Source organism: Octopus bimaculoides, chromosome 5, assembly GCF_046866305.1.
Source record: "Octopus bimaculoides isolate indiv1 chromosome 5, ASM4686630v1, whole genome shotgun sequence".
Taxonomy (NCBI): domain Eukaryota; kingdom Metazoa; phylum Mollusca; class Cephalopoda; order Octopoda; family Octopodidae; genus Octopus; species Octopus bimaculoides.
The window spans coordinates 95,635,802-95,658,241 of NC_142932.1; the positions used below are offsets into that span (position 1 = coordinate 95,635,802).

The 22,440-nt window shown below is 35.8% G+C and overlaps 1 protein-coding gene across 26 annotated transcripts in view; it reads right to left on the minus strand.

Moving 5' to 3' along the window:
- Positions 1-7,827, minus strand: part of LOC106879981 (uncharacterized) — a 153,277-nt gene extending 145,450 nt beyond the window's left edge. For 10 of the 26 annotated variants that reach the window (XR_016241967.1, XR_016241965.1, XR_016241966.1 and 7 more), the window contains exon 1: positions 7,251-7,483. Coding sequence is in view for 23 of the 26 variants with exons in the window: in XM_089352697.1 (XP_089208823.1) it covers positions 7,251-7,262 (12 nt within the window). In the remaining 3 variants the exon portion in view is untranslated. Of the gene's footprint in view, positions 1-7,250; positions 7,484-7,704 lie in introns of those variants that run through there. The other 16 variants (XM_089352705.1, XM_089352691.1, XM_089352703.1 and 13 more) reach the window with 4 other exon arrangements.
- Positions 7,828-22,440: the final 14,613 nt, after the last annotated feature.

Consider the following 22,440-nt stretch of genomic DNA (forward strand, 5'->3'; position numbering starts at 1 on the left):
ACACTCATCACTGGAATGTTTTTATAATAATATTATACTAGTATCAATTAGGAGATGCAAACCCAGACTTCTTTATATTTATACACCAATACCCAATGATTAAAACACGATTATAGTAGTAGTTTCACTATGCCATATAATTTACACTAATGGATAAACCGTAACTTCCCCAACCACAATATTCTTCTAATCAATGTACCTTTTCAAACCACTATGTTTTTTTATCTTTTTTGCATTATTGTTGTTGGTGTTATTATTTCTTATCACTATTACATTATGTAATACAATATTACTATTATATTATATTACTACGGTTGAAGTGTTCTCAGTACTCTGTATTTTGAATTTTAACTTCCAACCCTAGTTTTCCCCTTTATATTTTCTATAAATTTTATAACTTTTTTTCTTGTTTACATTTTCTAATTATTCATTGTTTTGGCTTTTATGTTCTAATTACCATTTACCACTTCCATCATCCTTTTATCCTTTAGATAAGTGTATGTACCAATATAATAGATAAGTTCGTATACTTAAGTTGTAGTGATGTACTTTGGCTAAACTGACCACTCACCACAAGGATATCATATTTCAAGTTTTCTTTAGTTTTCTTTAGCCTGGCGTTATTTATGACCCACCACTAGTCTTGGCATCATGTATGTCTGTCATTTACGACCTCACCCTTTTAGATCTCTTTATCTCTTTATCTATCTTTATTTCTCTTTTTTTCTACTTTTAGGTTTCTTCTTATCCCCCTTCTTTTTAACTCTGTTATTTTATTTCTTTACTTTTATATTTACCACCCTTCTCCATCCCTTCTAAATAGTTTATATGCATCTTACTTTATTATCCGGATTTTTTCTTATTGTTTCTTATATTACCCCCGCCCCCCGATTTGACTTCTATTATTTTTGTATTAATATTTGTGTATTTTTTTATATTGTTTTCTTCGTATTTTATATTGTTTTAACCTCCAACTTCTTCCTTTTTGGACCCCCTCCTTCTAGCTCATATAAGCTAGTATTGTTTATTTAGCATTCACTCTACCCTGAATTGTGACACAATATGGACAGATTTCGGAGTACCGATGAACTTTTATGTAAATGTATCATCTTAAAGGATAAAGATATTACAATGGATATTACAATGGACAATACCAAGTGGACTCCCACTTTTCATCTCTCATGTTTCTCTCTCTTTTACTTTTTTCTTGGTGACTTCTTCTTTGTGATATAATATTTGGGAAAGAATATATTTGCGTCTGAAGATAGCTTTATACCATCCTGTCTATCAATTATATACCGATATAATGATGCAACGACTATAAAGCTTGAAACACGTGTATCGCGGAATCCTTTGTGTTCTGTTTTTATTTTTACGTTTTTAATTTATATATATATATATATATATATATATATATATATATATATATATATATATATATATATATAGGTTATGAAGGGTTTTGGAGTCAACCAAACCCTAAAGATACAGGTAATACCGAGTAAGTGCTGTATGCCGACTAGTTTTGCCCCTGTCGTTGTAGCAACATGAGTGGGGAATATAACATAGGTCGTGTATTAGCGTGCGTATGTATAAAGAAAGAAAAGGATAAAGAGACCAATGGCAAAGTTAGAATTATATTTTATGGATAAAGTCTTACAGCTGTTTCAGGGAAAATCCAATGTCTCCCTTCATCGGAGACGGTATATATACATATATTATATTATATTATATCATACATATATAAATGTGTTTTATATATATAGATATGTGTCATATATCTTACAAATAATAAAATGCAATGTATGTCTTGTCAGTTACACTGAAACAACGGACAGTGTGGGAGTGAGTGATAGTCAGAGGCTCTAAATGCAGGTAAACTGCAGTAAGAGACTTTCCTCTGAAGTTGCTAGTTGCTGCTTTTGTAATCAAAATAAAACTGCAAATATTTATAAGAAATTGTATTCAGTTTGTCAGTTTCACACACGCGTGCATGCGCGTGCACACGCTCACGCGCGCACACACACACACACACATAAAAATGTACATATGAAATAAAACATTGAACACTTTTCTTTTCAAAGTATTATTTCCTTTTCCAAGTGAAGAATAACGTACTTTACAGATTTCCTGGCATGCACGCACATTCACACACCTGTACATGCATAGACACATATGTATATGTATGCACATGCGTAGGTTTATATAAATATGTATGCGTATGTAAGTGTGTATACACATACACACGCACACATAAATATATATACATGTGTGCGTGTGTGTGTGTGTGTGTGTGTGTATAAAATACAAATATGGGACAAGAACGCAAAACATCCAGCCAGTTAGGTGATACAAAAAAGGGACAACAAAACATCCAGATAGACGATACAAAGAAAACAGAGACGGGTCATTCGGAGTTTTCTTTCCTCAGTCGAGTTCCAGATTATCTTTGCAATTTCGGTTGATTATATTCGAGGTTGGTCCAATCTGGCCAGCACCGATCATATCAAGTAGCTAGCATGGGAATAAAAATCTCATAGGTAATAATTATTGTTAAAATTATAATTAAGGGTATCTAAAAGATACCATCATGCTAGAGATAGCAGTCAAAACTTGACTCTAAAACTACATCAAATATTCATACAGCACCAGTAGAGAAGACAAAGAGACAAAAAAATTATTTATAGCTCTGCATTAGAATGCTTTGCTTCACCAGTGCATAAATACACACACACACACACACACACACACACACACACACACACACATATATATATATATATATATATATATATATATATATATATATATATATATGCAACATGCGAATACTTACATATATATATGTAAGTATTCGTATGTTCTATCTTGTGTATATTCCACTGATGAAGCAAAGCATTTCTTATGCAGAGCTAGAAATCTAGATCTGGAATCATCCAATAATCTTTTTGCTTGTTTATTTTGTCTCGTTGTCTTCTCTCCTCGTGCTGTATGAATATTTTACGTGCTTTTAGAGTTAAGTTTTGACTGCTATCTCTAGCATGATGGTATCTTTTAGATACCCTTAATTATATATATATATATATATGTGTGTGTGTGTGTGTGGAGATTTTTTTAAAAAATAACAAAAGACGAAGACAGGTGGTGTAGACAACAAACAGATGTATTAGCATAACGCTCGGGAAGGGAAGAAGTCTTTAACGTTTCGAGCCTACGCTCTTCCACAGAAAGGAACACAGAATGAAACAAGGAGAGAAAAAAAAGAATGTGTAGTGGCTAGCGATCTATCCTCCCACATAAAATTCAAGAGCAGATTCTCGTTCAAAGTAAATGCAATGCATTACCTGCCCAAACTGCAAAGAAAATTACTTTGGTGAAACAAATAATTCCATCTGCCATCGTGCAAGAATCCACAGGCATCATATCCCACAAGAGGAATTATGCAAGATTCCATTAAGCAAGCATCTGGAAATATGCAGTGATGAAAAATTCAAAATCTTTCCCTTTTATAAATGTTCACGGGATGATCTGCAATCCCAAAAAGCAATGGAGCTACACTTAATCAAAAAATGATCTCCAAAATTGAATGTTTGAAAGAAAAGCAACGAATTTGCGTTTTTGATTCAAAATGTAGCTCCAATATTGGAAACATGAGACTCATCCCTATACATATTCAGATATATATATATATAACATTGGGATATTCTAACTTTACGTATTTTTTTTAATTTGAAAATATTGTTTGTTCATACAAAACATGAAATTGAAAGAAACGTGGCTTTATTTTTTCAGTTCAAAACTTTTTGACACCTTAAGGAAAGAGAAAAAATAAAATACACTATTACTGTTGTTTCTGCCCCAATATTTATAACATGATACTCATCTCTATAACAGTGGGTCTTACTTTTCTAATTCATAAATATTGCACTAATGTTTGTTCATGAAAAAACACGAAATTAATAGAAACCTGACTTTATTTTTCGATGCAAAGCATCAAAATTACGCAGTATAGACATAGACATATTTACAAACACGCGAACTCACAGGCGCGCGCACACACACACACACACACACACACACGCACATACACACACACATGCACAAACACACATATATATCAAAAGGATGTGTTATAATGCTATTCCACATATACAAAAACACCCATACCAACAATCCAACATACCTCCATCATCAGCTACCCCACGGATATCATTATGGTTTTGACACCTGGGCAGTACCATTCAATCCAGCGGTGTTAACAAAACTAAAAAAAGTGCTGTTTGGGAACAAACATACCAAAAAAACAAAATGCACAACTTTCAAACACATTTACCCAGTGTACAACAGTATTCAATAAAATATAGGCAGGATTAAACCCTAACTTTAAAATTAAACTACAACAAGAAACATATAAATCTATGTACATCTGTATCAGTATTCATAGTAAACCTACAATAATTAAATTATATACTCATCTTTAAGTCTATACAAATAATAATCCCAACAACAGCAGTAATTGTTTTCACCTCAAAAGACGTCATTGATTGGTTGAAATTACCGAAATACGACAAATTTAACACGAAAAAACTTCGAAAATAAACAATTTTCTTTAAAATGCCAAGAGTAAATGATGTTTTAAATAACACATTCTACCAGTATACGTAAGTGGTTAGTTACAAAAAATTATTTTTTAAATGTGCCGGTTAAAGGGAAAAGATCCCTAATAAAAGTATACTTGTAATTAACTATTATTATAAAACTTTGCTATGATTAAAGCTAAATTAAAACTGTTTAAAATATTATAAAACTACACTGTATTAACACTTACATGTTTTTTCAAACTACATGGTTTATCACTTCTAGAACTTAAAAGATTATCTTAACTATGAATAACATATTCCTTGCTTTGTTATCATTTCTGGTGGCTATAAGCTCATTAGGGTTTATTCTTCTGAGTAAAAATTCAAAGAAACCATTATTAGGTATAAATATATCATCTATGTATCTGCTGCATCCATTAAGATGTTTCATTACCAATGTTTTTCCTTGCACATAGGTCTTTAAGGAAAAGGAACATGAAGAAAGATAAAGGTCTGCCAACAGAGGGTTACAATGGCCACCCACTGGATTTCCCCTAATTTGCTCAAACACCTTACCCGCAAGCATAACAAATGAATTATTAATAATAAAACTAATCATTTCTTTACATCTTTCTTTTACATATATTAGTATATCCCTTATAACAACAATTAGACAAAACACCTTTACCATTCTTTAAAGATATACATTTATATTCTTTATTAAAAATATTTAATTTTCTAAAAAATACCATCTTCTGCACATTTAAGATTTAAGTTTGTATACAGTGTCGAAAAATCATACACACACATACTCTTAACTTTCTTACATTTGATCAATCTTTCCAGAAATTCCTTGGTTGATCTAATATTCCAAAACTAATCCCTGAACTGTTATAAATTTTATCGGAATATTTTTTTAAATATGTTCTAACAACTTTTAAAGCATCATTAACCAATATAGATAGCTGTTTATTTGTACAGTTACTAGCTCCTACTATGAATCTACTTTTAAAAGGAACTTTATGTATGTAGTTTAGGAATCCAAAATGTTTAGTGATATCTTATCCTTTTCTTCCATTTCTAAACCACTCAGTCTTTCTACTGTGGGTATAAGTCTGTTAACTAACTCCTTAACTTTTTCTGGTATAACTTTGTAATGTGTTATTACCTATAAACTTAAATTCCTTATCCACTCCTAACTCTTTACCTACAACCATCATCTAATATTTTTTACAAATTACTACAAAATTCCCTGTTGCTTTATCTACTGGTACTATTACTTATTTTTTATGTAATTCATTTATGTATTCTTTAACTAGTGGTTTATTCAAAACTGAATCTTTTCCTATCTACTTGTCAAATTTCTTTAAATGTTTAACTACCATATAAGTTAATTTGCTAACGCAGCTATTGAACTACTCCAATTTGACCTTATATTTGTGACTTAATTTCACTAAGAATTCATAAATGACTTTAAATATAACTTTCAAATATAACTTTCTTTAAATTATATTTACTAATTTTACCTTGTTCTCTGTATTTTGTTCCTTTATTCATAATCTCCCTTAGTTCCTTATTTTTAATAATATCTAAATTTCCTGTATAAACACGTTCCATTTCTTTATAACAAAATTCCAAATAATCACATTTACAATCTTCTAAGTATATTTCTTTCAAACTTTCATGACTGGTTTTTATAGGATAAGGTATTATATATTTTCTTACAAGCTTATAACAAATCTTGATATTTATATGTTTAAAGTTTTTGTTTTATTATTTCTAACTACATTACCTAAATTAACATTATCAATGAAATTACTAACATAAGGTATTCAGCTTCAACATTTTTCGTTTTCACTTTAGCCTTTTTCATTAACCTATTACATATATTTCTTTTACTTTAAATTCATTAACTTTTTTATAATATCAATTTTAATAGTTTTATTTTTTTTCAAAATTAGTATTACTGCATCTATGTTTGTTAATACTTTCAAATAGTAAATAAATATATGTCCAGTAACACAAAGAACAAAAAAATCAGATCCATCACAACCATTATGAAGATACCAGACCTTCAGAGCATTTCCAGTGAAATAATTGTATGTGATGGACTCACTAAAATGTTTGGAATAACCTAGGATTATACAATAATCTAAGAAAACCTATGCATAACATGTAATAGTTGCAGTAACAATATACACAAAAATATATTCAATAATAATTCAGCATACTTTAATAATGTACATAGCATTCATTTCAATAGCGAGCAAATCTCCCTTAAACCATACCTAAAGAGGTGAAACAGCCATTCTTCAGATACTCTATACACACCACCCTTATTTTAATACTGTTTCCACCAGCATGCCATATTTATATTCATGCATATGCAATATAGGAATATATGATACAATTGTTATAAAATCAATGTAAAATGTTATCTTAAAGATAGCATTTTCACACTAGCATATATTTGTGTGTGCTATATGAATATATATGTATGCACATGTACATACATGCATACATACATACATATGTACGTATGTACATAGACAGACAGACAGACAGATAGATAGATAGAGATTGATAGATAGCTATTATGTATATTGTGTGTATATATGAAAAAAAAAAAAAATCATATAAAGAAAATAAGAAATATTGACCATGTTTTACCTTGTGACACATCTAGATGTTTTGGTAAGTGTTCAACTCACTGCCACTGTTAAAATGAAAAGTGCTATTTAACCAAATTTAGATGTTGATACATATATAAATGCATACATATCTACATAAATATAAATACATGTGCATGCACACCCACACATAAATACATGCATGCACGCATGCGCTCACACACCCGCGCGCGCGCGCACGCACACACACACACACACACACAAAAGATCCTTGATGAGAGCTGTCATATTTGGTTTGGGAGAGTACTCACTGAATGTATAATGAATACCCTCTCCAGCATTAATGCCACAATTACCAGCCTTGTTAAATGACTCATTATTATCCTGATTATAGACAATGACAAAATATCTAATTCAAAATCATAGTGAGATTAATTTACTATAGAGAAATCTATTACAAATAATATGGATAGAAATGACAAAATTAAACTAACCAGAGAAGAGTTGAAGCAAAATATTGAGAGATGTAAGCAAAACCTTTTTAGTTGTAGTTACAGAAAGAATCAACTATAAATTGCATTTTCCTGGGAGTTATAAACTTAATAATGACCTGCTTAAAATGACAAAAGAAGATCCTCTTTGACAACAAAATAATACTGCAATGAACTTCATTTAGAACTAAATTATTTTAAATAGAATAATTATGCAAACAAGGAACATATGTTGAGTGCAAACAAGCATTTGATTACAATAATTTTTTACTGAAAAATCATTAGTATTAGAATTAACATTAGTATTATCTTTTTCCTCAAAATGTAAATATTGTACAAAAACACTAAGTAGATTATCTCCTTTATCAGGCATGCATTCATAAACAAACCAAGCCTGTACTACTACTATGCTCCCTAACAATCAGGCTGACCACTCTACTATCAATATACTATCATTTACCCAAACTGGCTGTCCTAAATATGCTGTCAGAAAACCTAATAATAGTAATGATAAAAAACATACTGAACTAGAAGAGTGAGGAGTATAAACTCTTGAATTGTTGTCTCTGTGAAATCTTTCAAGAGAAGATTACTTCATTTTTAAAACACCAACTGCAGAAAAGATCGCATCTACCTAACATGAAAAAAAAAAAAAAAGAACTAGTTCTAATGGTGCTTAAAGAAATCAAGGGAGAATATCTGTAAACTCAACAACTGCAATGAAGCATCTTATATATACTGAAAATTAAAGAAAAAAAAAAGACAATAGAAAAATACCATTGAGGATTAGGAAGAGAGGAAAAGGGTTTGTGGAGAATATAAGTTATGGGGCATTGTGTATCATACGCAAACAAATAACCACACTTAAATCAAACATGGAAGGAAAAATAAAATAGAAACAATTCTTGGAGATGATTAAAAGAGAAAACATGTAAATTGGAACTAAAATCTGTCAGTGAAAAACTCTGACGTCAGAAGAAAAAAGATAATTAACAATCATAAAGAAGCCCTAATCACTTAAAATGGTTGAAACTCATGGAAGACATAGCATGAAGTATTCAGAACAGTGACCCTTGTGGAGGAGATGACAAAGGAATGAAATATCTGGCACTTTACTGTATTCAAGAAGATCCATCCTCCATAACAGAAGTCTTAATGTCACTCTCACCGAAGAAGAGGATTGGACTGCAAGAGTCCTGTGCTGGTGCCACATAAACAGCACACATGCTGGTGTCACATTAAAAGCACCTAGTATACCATGTAAAAGGGTTGGTGTGAGGAAGAGCATCCAACCATAGAAACTAGCCAAATCAGACTGAAATCTGGTGCAACTCTCCTGCTTGCTGTCTCTGGTCAAACTGCCCAACCCATGCCAGCATGGAGAAGAGACATTAAAGGATGATGATGACGATGATGACACTGATGATGATGATGGTGGTGAAGAAGAAGAAGAAGAAGAAGAAGAAGAAGAAGAAGAAGAAGAAGAAGAAGAAGAATTTAATCAAAACCAATCAGCAGTTTACAAAGATATCAGGGTACAATGAATAAATGTCACTGAGTTTCCTTTTTGTGACAAAACTGAGTCATTCTGGAAAAAAATTTTAGTCAGGTAAAGGAGTCTAATCAAACCATAGAGTGATTAGAAGAAACCTGAAACCAAAGGTATACAGCATAAGAAATGAGACTAGAGAGATTGCTATTCAAAAACTTCAGGGTAGGAAAGCGTCAGAGACTAGCTCAAAATAACATTTATTTCTAAGCTCTTAGAGGAGATATAAGCAAACTAACCTGGTTGATGCTGACAAAAACAAAACTGATGTCTCATAATGATGACACTCGCATAGTGAAACTATCAGCCAGTTACATGCCAGAATTTCATGTATAAAATCTATGCAGCCTGTTTGAGCTTATTCTGTAAAGACATTCTGGTAGTTATAATACCATCACAGCTGAACAAGCAGCTGAGAAAAATAAGTTTGGGGATGTGTTGAACAGCTCTTGATTAACAAATTTATGATGTCAAATGTGTGGTAGCATAGGAGGAACTTGGTCATAGTCAATTCTGTTCTCAACTAATAGATGCTAGAATCTCTCCAACTTGCTAATCCCTTCAACTTGTGGGTCACAATTCCGAAATTAAATACAGGAAGTGGCCCTCTTGTCACTGATATATATTACAAGATTACATTCTCTCTATGATACTGTTTATGTTCTCAATAACCACCTTGTCATTTTTCTTAAAGAAATTTGATGGTTATGCTCACAGGAAAATAGAAACACCAGTCTTACAATTTACTTCTTTGTAACAATTTACTTAGCAGGCAACAAGTGCATATATATATATCTGCATGCTTATCATGTATATATGTGAACATGCATGTGTGCATACATACATGCATGCATACAATACCTACATAGATAGCTTAAAACTTATGCTTGCCATGTTATAACCAGAAGGCAGATTATTTTCTGGTTGAACATTTTATATTCTAACCTATTTTTCATAACTGGCCTGATTTTTATCTCCTCTATACTTTTCCTTCTATAACTAGGTATGCTAATTAAATCGACATTGTACCTCTGTTAGCAATCATCATTAGTGTTATGTAAGTATCTCCTGTTTTATCTTTTGCTTGTTTCAATCAACGTCATCATCATAATATGTTCGTTTTCCATGCTGTTTTGGGCTGGATAGTTTAGTGGGAGCTGGTCAGCTGAAGAGCTACCTAGGCTCCATGTCAGTTTTAGCATGATTTTTACAGCTGAGTGCCATTCCTAATGCCATCCACATTACAGAGTGTATTGGGTGCTTTTACACAGCACTGGCATGGGTGTTTTTATGTGGTACCAGTACGGGTGCTTTTTACATGGCACCAACACCCATGAGACCACAAGATTAGAATTACCCAGCTGAAGAGGGATAAAGGGAGCATGCCTGTAGGCAAGGACGGCCACAATTTCACTTAGCTTGACATATTTTCTCAAGCACAGCTAACCACCAGAGGTCTCAGTCCCTTGTCATCTCCTCTGTGAGGCCCAACATCTGAAGATCCTTTCTCTCCACTTCATCCCACATCTTCCATACATTCACTCCACAATTAGTGATTGGAACTTTTTGATGCAGTTGTCCTCATCCATATGCTTTGCATGACTGTACCAGTGCAATCTTCTCTATTGAACACTACATCTCATGCCTCATGTACCCAATTTTTTTCCCAGATCACTTATACTCTGTCTTGTATGCATCCTGATGTTATCCACAATAGGCTTCTTTCAGTTTCCATCTATGAAATCTACTTACAAGGCTTTGGTCAGCTCAAGGCTATAGTAGATGACATCTGCCCAATGCCACAAAGTGGGACTGAACTGAGAACCATATGGCTGGGAAGCAAGCTTCTTACTACACAGATTTGATTGTATCTAATTTACCATTCTTATTTTTGAAGTATTTTTCTTTTGGTACATCTGTGCTTATATAACAAATAACAAGCACAAAATTTAAAAGTGTGCATATGTATGAGGTGTAAATTATAGTTTTGTTTAAATACTTCTTTCCATTGGAAATTAAAATATCATTTCTTTTGTAAAACAGTGCTTTCCTTCAAGATATGTACTGGGTTTTGTGCTTTGGAAAGCAGCTGGCAGGGAGAATGCAATATGTAAGATTGTCCTTCAGTTTGCTTATCTTACTTCACATGCTTATATTGAAACATTCTGATATTACAAGGCATCATACACATTCAGATCCAAATGTACTGACTGTTTATATTATAAACAAAGCTTAATGAATGGAGATATATATTAGATCATCCCATAAATAATGTGTCCTTTTTTTATACTTTTATTTTTCAAAATTTAGATAAACAAAGTCCCTTTTTAATCTAAAACATACTCTCCTTCATTTTCTAAAATGCTCTTCCATCTATCTAGCAGACTTGCAAGGCCCCTCTTCCAAAATTCACTTGTCTGTGATGAAAAATACTCCTCCAATACAGTTCTGACCTCGTCTACAGTGTTCATATTTTTTCCATCCAAATGATTTTGAAGATTGCGGAATAAATAATAACCAGATGAGGCAATGTCTGGAAAATATGGTGGGTAGGGCATCGTTTCCCATTCAAACTTCTCCAGCTTTTGGAATGTCATCCTCACTGTATGTAGCTGAGCATTATCCTGATGGAAGAACACCTTTCATCTTGAAACTAGAGATGGCCATTTTTCTTCTAGCACTGACTTAAGCCACTCAGGCTGCTTGCAGTAGATCTCTTTTGTTATCGTTTGGTTTGGGTTTAAAAGCTCAAAGTGGGCTAAACCCACCAAACAGATAACAACAAATTACACGGGTGAAGACCTTCTTTAGCCTGGGGTGCCACTGTTTCTCCTTTCCCTACTTACTGTCTTCAGCGCTTGACATTTTTACAGGGAACCCATTTCTTGTCACCAGTCACTATTTGGTCCCAAAAATGACAGCAAAGAAGAGCAAACATTCACTCTCTGCATGCGATTAGACTCGGAAAGTTTGTGAGGAACCCATCGACCCAATTTGCTAACTTTTCTGATGGCACACAGATGTCAATGAATGGTTGAATGACTAAATCCAAGCTTCTCTGCTAGTTCCTCAACAGTTACAATGAGATTTTGTTCCACCAGAGTTTGTTGGACATCCTCGTTGCGCTCTACAGATCTTCCAGGATGAGGCGCATCTTCTAGCCTTTAGTTTTCATCCCCAGTTTTCTGGAACCACTGTTGACACTGGTTTACGCTAATTGTCTGATCCCATAAACTGCATTCCTCACACTTTCCATTGCGTTGTTGCCTTTATTGAATTTATAAAGCAAAATATGCCAAATATGCTCCTTCATCACTTCCATTTATAGCTTTGAAGAAATAACTGTTAAAATCAAACTGCACTCTTCAAAACTTGCACCAAGAATAAGCACAAGGCAAAATTACTACTTGTAAGTTGATGCAGGCTGTTTATCCTGTACCTCTCTGACTTTTAGTTGATGCAACTGAAAAAACTGCATTATTTATGGGATGACCCAATACTTAAGAATTGATTTTTTAAAATTTTTGTTTTGTTTTTTCCTTAAATATCTTATCTAATGTGTCTTCAAATTTAGTTTATTTGGTTTTAGATGGACCAATCTGGAAGAATTGTTAGAGCAATTGTTTTCAAAGTTAGATACCCTTACTAATGCTAATGCTTCAATTAATGACAGCATGTTATAGGGGGTTAGGGTTGAATAGGGTTACCAAACCAAGGCAACAAACAAATATATCAATCACTCCAACACTGAATGCTTAGTAATTGTGAAAGTAAATTGATTTGTCCATAGATAAATGAATATAAATAAATAACTTAAATAGCTCACCTATATGCCTGATTTAGGATGTTGAGGAAATTCTTAGTAGTGAAACTTGAGGTTATTCCAGCAACTAGCAAATTATCTTTTGTACATGGTCTGATCAATAAGTATCTAGACTGTTGCCATGGTAATGAAGCTAAAGCACACAGAGTGAAGCCACTTGGAACAGATTGACCTTGAATTCTGATGTGCAAGTACACTAACTTTTAACAGTCTAGCTCACTTCTGTTGTTTATAGCAGTGCTTGGGAGGAATGTGTGTAGCTTGTGATCATCACACTGAACATGACAGAAAGTTGAGCAGTGAATCTGCATTAAATTTGGCCAAAAGCTTGGCGATACCTGCTCAGAGGCCTATGCAAAGTTTTCAAAAAATTTTCATAATTCTTGACACAATCAAGGAGATCTTGTGCAACTGAAACCTGAGTCTCATTATGGTTAGCTGAAAGCAGTTTTGATACAAACTTGGCAAACACGTGTCTTACTCCAAATCTTCAGTGATAATGGATGGAACTGAACAGTAACTAATCTGTGCATCCTCTGATAACTCTCAGATAGTGATTTGATGATTTCCCCTCACTACTGTAAGCACATCTGCAATCTTTTTTTCAGTTCTATTGGTTGCGGGTCTCCCAGAATGTTCGTCAATATTGACACCTTTTTGGCCACCTTGGAAACGTCTGAACCACTTGTACACTTGTGTGCGGCTTATACACTCCTCTCCATACACTTTCTGCAACTTTGCATTGGCCTCTGAGCAGGTATAGTCATGACAGCTTTCTCTGTCATGGTTAATGCAATGATCACGTTACACACCTTCCTTAAAAACACTGCTGTAAACAGTAGATGTGAGCTTGAGCGTTAAAACTTGGTGTGCATTCACAGCAGAGCACAAGGTCAATTTTTGCCAAGCAGCTTTTTGCCAAGCATACTTTGGTTTCGTTATTATGACAACAGTCCGGATACTTATTGATCAGACCTCGTATATAATTTCAAATTCATTGTTGTTGAAGCTTATAAAAACACATAACCAAATAATTTATCGTGGTTTCAATTTATCTACTAAAGTCAAAGTTACTGTGGAAATTCCAACAACATACATCACTCTACTTATAACCTCAAACAATTTTCTATTATTTCATGTTTATTTAAACAGTTTAGAAAATAGAATTCTAGTAATAGTTGCCATAATGACTTAAAATAAAGGAAGGGCTTTCGAATAATCTACATTTACTAACATCCTGTACATCATATATGGAATTCATAATGTGTCTAAAAGTTAAAGTTTGAGGGGAGAAAATAGAATAAAGAAATTAACTATTTCGTAACTGTCAGCTACATTTCCAAGATATGAAACAATGACAAAAAAATGAGAAATTTATAGCATCTTTTATAAAATTTCATCATGAGGATTATAGTATCAAAATAAAGTCAATGTGTATATGTTTGTGTACATGTGTGTGTGTATTTGCGTGTCTGTGTGTGTGCATGCCTGTGTGTGCATGCATGTGTGTGCATGCATGTATGTGTGCATGCATGTATGTGTGCATGCATGTTTGTGGTATGTATATGGAAAAAGGTATAACCAAGTGGTTATGAAATTCCCTTCCAAATCATGAGAGTAGGTAGTTCAGTTAATCAAACAACAGGAAAATTCATTATAAAAATTGACTACAGATGTTTATGAAAATACTTTGATTTGTGTTCAGTTAGTAGGTTTTTAATTGACAATGTTCTCTTTCTCTGTAAGTATATATATATATATATATATATATATACGCTATCTTAAAGATAGGGTGTTAGCGTTAGTATATATATATATATATATATATATATATATATATAAGATACAGAAATAAATTTATTTCTCAAACGCATGATCATCATCATCATCATCATCATCATCGTTTAACGTCCGCTTTCCATGCTAGCATGGGTTGGACGATTTGACTGAGGACTGGTGAAACCGGATGGCAACACCAGGCTCCAGTCTGATTTGGCAGAGTTTCTACAGCTGGATGCCCTTCCTAACGCCAACCACTCAGAGAGTGTAGTGGGTGCTTTTACGTGTCACCCGCACGAAAACGGCCACGCTCGAAATGGTGTCTTTTATGTGCCACCCGCACAAGCCAGTCCAGGGGCACTGGCAACGATCTCGCTCGAAAATCCTACAGGAGCCAGTCAGGCGGTACTGGCAACGGCCACGCTCAAAATGGTGCATCTCATGTGCCATCCGCACAAGAACCAGTCCAGGGGCACTGGCAACGATCTTACTTGGCTTGCCGGGTCTTCTCACGCACAGCCCATTTCCAAAGGTCTCGGTCCGTAGTCATCGCCTCGGTGAGGCCCAATGTACGAAGGTCTTGCCTCACCACCTCAGCCCAGGTCTTCCTGGGCCTACCTCTTCCACGGGTTCCCTCAACTGTTAGGGTGTGGCACTTTTTCACGCAGCTATCCTCCTCCATTCTCACCACATGTCCATACCAGCGCAATCGTCTCTCTTGCACGCCACAACTGATGCTTCTAATGTTCAGCTTTTCTCTCAAGATACTTACACTCTGACGGGTATTCACATTGACATTACACATCCAACGGAGCATACTGGCTTCATTCCTTGCGAGCTTACGTATGTCCTCAGCAGTTACAGCCCATGTTTCACTGCCATGTAGCATGGTTGTTCGTACGCATGCGTCATACAGTCTGCCTTTTACTCTGAGTGAGAGTCCCTTTGTCGCCAGCAGGGGTAAGAGCTCTCTAAACTTTGCCCAGGCTATTCTTATTCTAGCAGCTACACTTTCAGCGCACCCACCCCCACTACTAACTTGGTCGCCCAGATAGCGGAAGCTATCGACTACCTCTAGTTTTTCACCCTGGAATGAGATAGAAGTTGTTTCCTGTTTGTTTGCAGTCTTTATTGCACCTGAACATCTGCCACAAACAAAAACTAACTTGCTAGTTAACCTGCCTTTGATGTTGCTGCACCTCTTATGTGTCCATAGCTTGCACCGGGTACATCTTATAGAGTTACTACCTACTCCTTTTCTACATACTGAGCAGGGCCATCTACCTGAAGGGGTTTGTGTTTTATCTACCTTCCTACTTATTAGGATTTTGGTTTTAGCTAGGTTGACTCTAAGGCCCTTCAATTCTAGACCTTGCTTCCACACCTGAAACTTCTCCTCTAGTTCTGATAGTGACTCCGCAATTAGGGCAAGGTCATCAGCATAGAGGAGCTCCCAGGGGCAACCTGTCTTGAACTCCTCTGTGATTGCCTGGAGGACTATGGTAAATAATAGGGGGCTGAGGACGGAACCTTGGTGGACCCCTACCTCTACCCGGAATTCATTGCTGTACTCATTTCCAACCCTCACCTTACTGGCAGCATCTCTGTACATGGCTCGCACAGCTCTCACTAACCATTCTTCTATCCCAAGTTTCCTCATTGACCACCAGATAAGGGATCGGGGGACCCTGTCAAAGGCTTTCTCCATGTCAACGAAAGCCAGGTACAGAGGTTTATCCTTAGCTAGGTATTTCTCTTGCAACTGTCTCACTAGAAATAAGGCATCAGTAGTGCTTTTACCTGGCACGAACCCAAACTGCATCTCATCTAAATTGATTCGCTCCCTAATTAGTTGGGCTATGACCCTCTCTGTAACTTTCATAACCTGATCTAACAGCTTGATGCCTCTGTAATTATTTGTATCTAAAGCGTCCCCTTTACCTTTGTAGCAGTTGACTATGATGCTGCTACACCAGTCATAGGGTATGACTCCTTCGTGTATCACCTGGTTCGTAATACGGGTGACTAGGCTATAGCCAACACTGCCAGATATTTTGAGCATCTCTGCAGTGATTCCTGATGGGCCGGGGGCTTTCCCAGTCTTCATACTCTTAATTGCTTTATCTACCCTGGTACTATCAACTCGGATAGCTGGTCCCTCTATTGGGTCGACATAAGGCAGGCTCTCTTTCTCCCATTCATTCTCTTTATTAAGCAATCTATCGTAGTGGCATCTCCAGACCTCTTTCTTTGCATCCTCATTTAATGCAAGCGTACCATCATCCATGCGAACACATTTCTCTCCTACAACATCACTATTCTCTCTCCTACACTGTCTTGCAACACGAAATACCTCGAGTCTTTGGTCCTCACGGCGCAGAACATTGGCAAATCTTTCCTTATCTGCTTCCCCTCTGGCTAAATAAACCTGTCGCCTAGCCTCCCTTCTGGCACATTGGTACAATTCCCTGCTACCACCGTTCTTCCAGTCCTTCCAAGCTTGTTTCTTTTGTCTAATAGCCCTGTCTACCTCCTTGTTCCACCACCACGTTACTCTGGGTTGGGAGGGGACCTTACACCACCCACAAATCTGGTCGGTGGCTTTCAACAGGTTGTCCCGCAGAAATCTCCAATTGTCTTCCACGTTGTATGATGCTATATCCCCTTCTATTTCGTTAAATGCTTCAAGTAACTTGTCTCTAAGTCTCTGTCCGTTTGCAGGGTCTTTAAGCTTCCACACCCTTCTTCTCCAAGCCTGTCTAATTCTGGGCACCCATTTTGCCTTAATCCCAAAGTCGCTAACTACTAATCTATGTTGTGGGGTACATTCTTCGCCAGGGTAGGTTTTGGCATTTATAAGCCGCCCTCTTTCCCTATTTCTGGCGAGGATGTAGTCGATTTGGCTAAAGTGTCTGCCGGAGCGGTAGGTGACTAGGTGACTGGCAGGTTTCCTGAAGTTGGTATTGCAGACCATAAGATTGGTTGCATCACAGAACTCCAGCAGTCTGGTTCCCTCCTCGTTGCGGGAACCGAAGCCATAGCCTCCATGTATGCCATGGAAGCCCCCAGCACGACGTCCGACATGACCGTTGAAGTCTCCAGCCACAAAGAGAAGGTCCCTGTCACTCGTCGACGAGGTAGTTTGCAAGAGGGTGTCATAGAATTGGTCTTTCAGACCATCTGGTAGCCCAGGTTGAGGTGCATAGGCTGAGATGACAGTAGCTAATCTATGATGAAGCACTAGTCTGATCTTAAGTACTCTGTCACTTACTCTAACGACCTCGATTACCTTATCCACCCATTTCTCCGCTAGAAGTATTCCTACGCCCCCGACCCCGTCAGTGTTCCCTGCCCAGAAAATCTTGTACCTGTGTTCTTTGCCTGTGAGGAACCTTGCAGAACCTCCTCTCCATCTTACTTCCTGGATGCAGCACATATCTACGCATCTCCGTTCAAGCATCTCAACAATTTCACCAGATCTACCTTTCAGCGTACCGACGTTGAGAGTGCCAATCCTAACAGTATGGGTGTTGGGGGTGTGGGCCTGTAGCCTGGGAAGGGGAAAAGCAGTGTCGTGTACCTGAGCGTGATCAGGATAAATTATCCATATATTGTCTCATGGCTGTCCGGTAACGTATTTTTCTGCAATGTATGGATAATTTATCCTGATCACGCTATTTATAACATTATCACGCATTTGAGAAATAAATTTATTCCTGTATCTTACAATACATCTTAACGCTTCTAAAAACAAACTTTGTTTGTTTACTTTCATCGTAAAGTTATATATATATACTAGTGCAAACATGTCTTTAAGATCGTGTGTTTTACATTGTATTATATATTTGTGTAATATATATGAATAAGTATACATATAGAATACAGTAATTAAGAATGGAGCAGAAAGGTCTTTGTATCTGATATGGAGTAGAAGAAATATTTGCAAACTCCATAGTCCGATAGTATTCACGGTCATCATGTGCTAAACTCAGTTTCATTGTGTGTTTGTCATGCATTGGGTTGTCCACTAATATTGACTGTCACCCGCTCATGACCTTTATGAATTTATTTGCTAACATATTTAACTGATTTTACAGATGCACATATCTCTACATTACAATGACCTCCTTATTTGACTAAAAAGAAGGGGGAATATGGTACTACTGAATGATTATCTAATTCAACATTGGACTTTGTAAATATGAAACCATTATTTCGACGTTGGTAAAGTGAATAGCCATTATAACTGTGAATGTATTTTCCTGAAAGTCTTTAGAGAAATGTTTTTTTACATTTTCCATCAACCATACATGTTGCTTTGAGTTTATCTCTTCCACATGAACCATGTAGCATCTGCAGATGCAGTACAAAATTTTGTCAGGTTGCGGTTTCAGAGCAGCAAAAATATTTAGACACAAATCAAATTTAAATGTTGAAGTGAATCTAACAGTCTTTTGTGTGTTCTTAAATGGCTTACAGTGGAGGCACAATGGTCCAGTGGTTAGGGCAGCGGACTTGCAGTCATAGGATCGCGGTTTTGATTCCCAGACCAGGTGTTGTGAGTGTTTATTGAGCGAAAACACCTAAAGCTCTACGAGGCTCCGGCAGGGGGTGGTGGCGAACCCAGCTGTACTCTTTTGCCACAACTTTCTCTTACTCTATCTTCTTGTTTCTGTTGTACCTGTATTTCAAAGGGCTTGCCTTGTCACACTCTGTGTCAAGCTGAATCTACCCCGAGAACTACGTCAAGGGTACACGTGTCTGTGGAGTGCTCAGCCACTTGCACGTTAATTTCACAATCAGGCTGTTCCATTGATTGGATCAACTGGAACCCTCGACGTCATAAGCGACTGAGTGCCAATCAACCAAATGGCTTACAAACATCTTCCACACTGCAATTGTTGTTGAAAATTAAATGTTGAAGTGAATCTAAAGGTTTTTTTTTGTTTTCCTTGAATGGCTAACAAATATCTTCGAAGTTGCAATTGCTATATATACATATATCCATACATGTAATATATACAAACCACAAAAACCCTTGTGAAAAATAGCAACCCAAGGTTTCATGGATGAACTACATATCAGATCAACTTCAACATTCAAAAAAACCATATATCAAAAAAAATGGGGCTAATGCAGAATTGCACCTCTCCTGGAAAAATGCATTTTTTAAAAAAGATTTTTTAGGGATTCTTACATTTTAGATGTCAGAGATTACGAATATTCAAGAAGAAAACATGTTTTCATATTTCACCCCTGCTGCCCCACTCTGCCCCACTCTGCCCTAATTTTAAATTTTGAACTTTTTTCGAAATTTTTGTTTTTAAAACCACCATTCCCAAATTTAAACTCCCCACCTCAACCTCTCCTTCCCCCAAATATTAAATTTCTCAAATTTCAACCTGCCTCTCCAGTGGACCTGGTGCACAGTAACTGCCCCTCCCCCCAAAAAACAGGCCTTTCCGATTTTTTTCAGTAGATTCCTATGCTTTTGCTGATCGAATTTTAAATTCAATAAGCATATAGATATGTGTATAAATCGCTGTATGTATGTATGTATGTACATATATATATATATATATATATATATATATATATATATATATATATATATATATATAGAGAGAGAGAGAGAGAGAGAGAGAGAGATGAATAAATAGGTAGGGATAACGAGATAGACAAATAAATAAACGGATGAAAAATTTCAAAATTTCAAAATGGGGAGGGGTGAATGTTGCACCCCTTATTAAACTTTATTTGAAAAGGTGTTTTTTTTTCTGCATATTCATAGTCTCTGACATCTAAAACATAGGAATCCAGAAAAATTTTTTTCAAAAAAATGCATTTTTCAAGGAGAGGTGCAATTCTGTATTAGTCTCAAAAAATTACATCAATATTAGATGGATGTGTCTTAATTTCAGCTAAGATATATTTTTTAAAATGCGGATAGCACGAAAAATCTCACTCCTAGTAGTTAAAATGGAGAAACGATAAAAGCAAAATATTATTAGTATTAAAGAAATGGACTGTAAAACACTATGCAATAAATATTTTTAGATGTCTTATATCACAAAAGCAAATCAAAGTGTATGAATAGATCATAGGATTGATAGGCAAAGTAAAAATTTTAAATATCATTGACAGAAACTTTTGTCTTCAAGCATGTGCATAAACATGTACTCTGGTCTGGAAAATGCTATAATCAGTTAATGTATATCACTGAGCATGCATAACAGGACATATAGATAAACACCTTTTCTGTTAAATATATTACTAATGATCCAATATATGAGAGAGAGAGAGAGAGAGAGAAGGAGAGAGATGGTGGTAAATGCCAGCGTATACCCTTGAGGTTCAAATGACATAGTATAAGTGGCAGGATATTGTGAAGGGAATGTGATTAAAGAGTGCAAGTAAGTGGGGAAAGACGTGGGTATATCTGGAGTGGGAGCGCTACTGGATAGCAATGATGTAGAGGAACAGGGGTGTGAGGACAGGATAGTGGAGTGAGAGCTAGGCATAGTGTATGAAGGAGTTAGGTGTGGGTGGAACACACAAATCGGAGGGGGGGGGCTAGCAGAGAGATAGTAGAGTGAGACAGGGCATGTAGGTAGAACACACAAGTCGTGAGCAAGTGGAAAGCAATGATACAGTGACACAGGGCCAAAGGACAGAATTGGGGAGTGAGAGGTAATCAGAGTACATGAAATGGAAATGTGAAGAAGAGGAGATGTAGAGACATAGTTTGGTTTGTTGTGGCAGAGTATGTGAGAAGTTTTCTTAAGTGTGGATGAGACACACAGTCCTAGAACTTAGTTTCATGCGGGTGGGTCTTCTGAAGAACTTCATATCACCAGGTACCTCAGTCCATTGTAATTTTCTCTGTGAGGCCCAACTTCCTGAGATCGATCCTTACCACTTCATCCCACATCTTTCTGGGTCTCCCTCTTCCGCAGGTACCATCCATTTTCAGTGACCAGCACCTCTTTATGCAGATGTCCTCATTCATACTCATCACATGTCCAAACCAGTGTAGTCTTCTCTGTAGCATGTTACATTTGATTCTTCTTATGCCTAACTTTTCTCTCAGTACATTTGCACTAGTCTGGCTCAGAGGAAAAGCCATAGTATTTAATAATAATTATTATTCTGATCATTGATATTTTAATGCTAAATTAATATACATATACATTTTAATTGTTAAATTTATCACATAAGCAATGTGAGGGGTCTGGCTGAAATTGAAATGAAATGAAATTGCATATGGCCTTGGCAACTAGATATTGAAAGAAATGGGGGAATTCTAGATTCATTAACTTAATCACATTTGAATAAAAGTAATAATAACTTAGCTGTTGATTTAGAAAGAGTGAATGAGTTGTTGATTCATGAAATGGCATTGAAGGAATAGAGCAATATTTTGGAATGTATTTTAAATATACGACAGATTCTGGGAAAGAACCTTGAGAGTACTACTTATTTCACCTTGGCACTAATGCAACATACAGATTTGTATCTGCTCATTTTATTTGATCTAGTATCAACCAAACCACTCAAGAATTTGATCACTTGTCACAAAGTTATCATA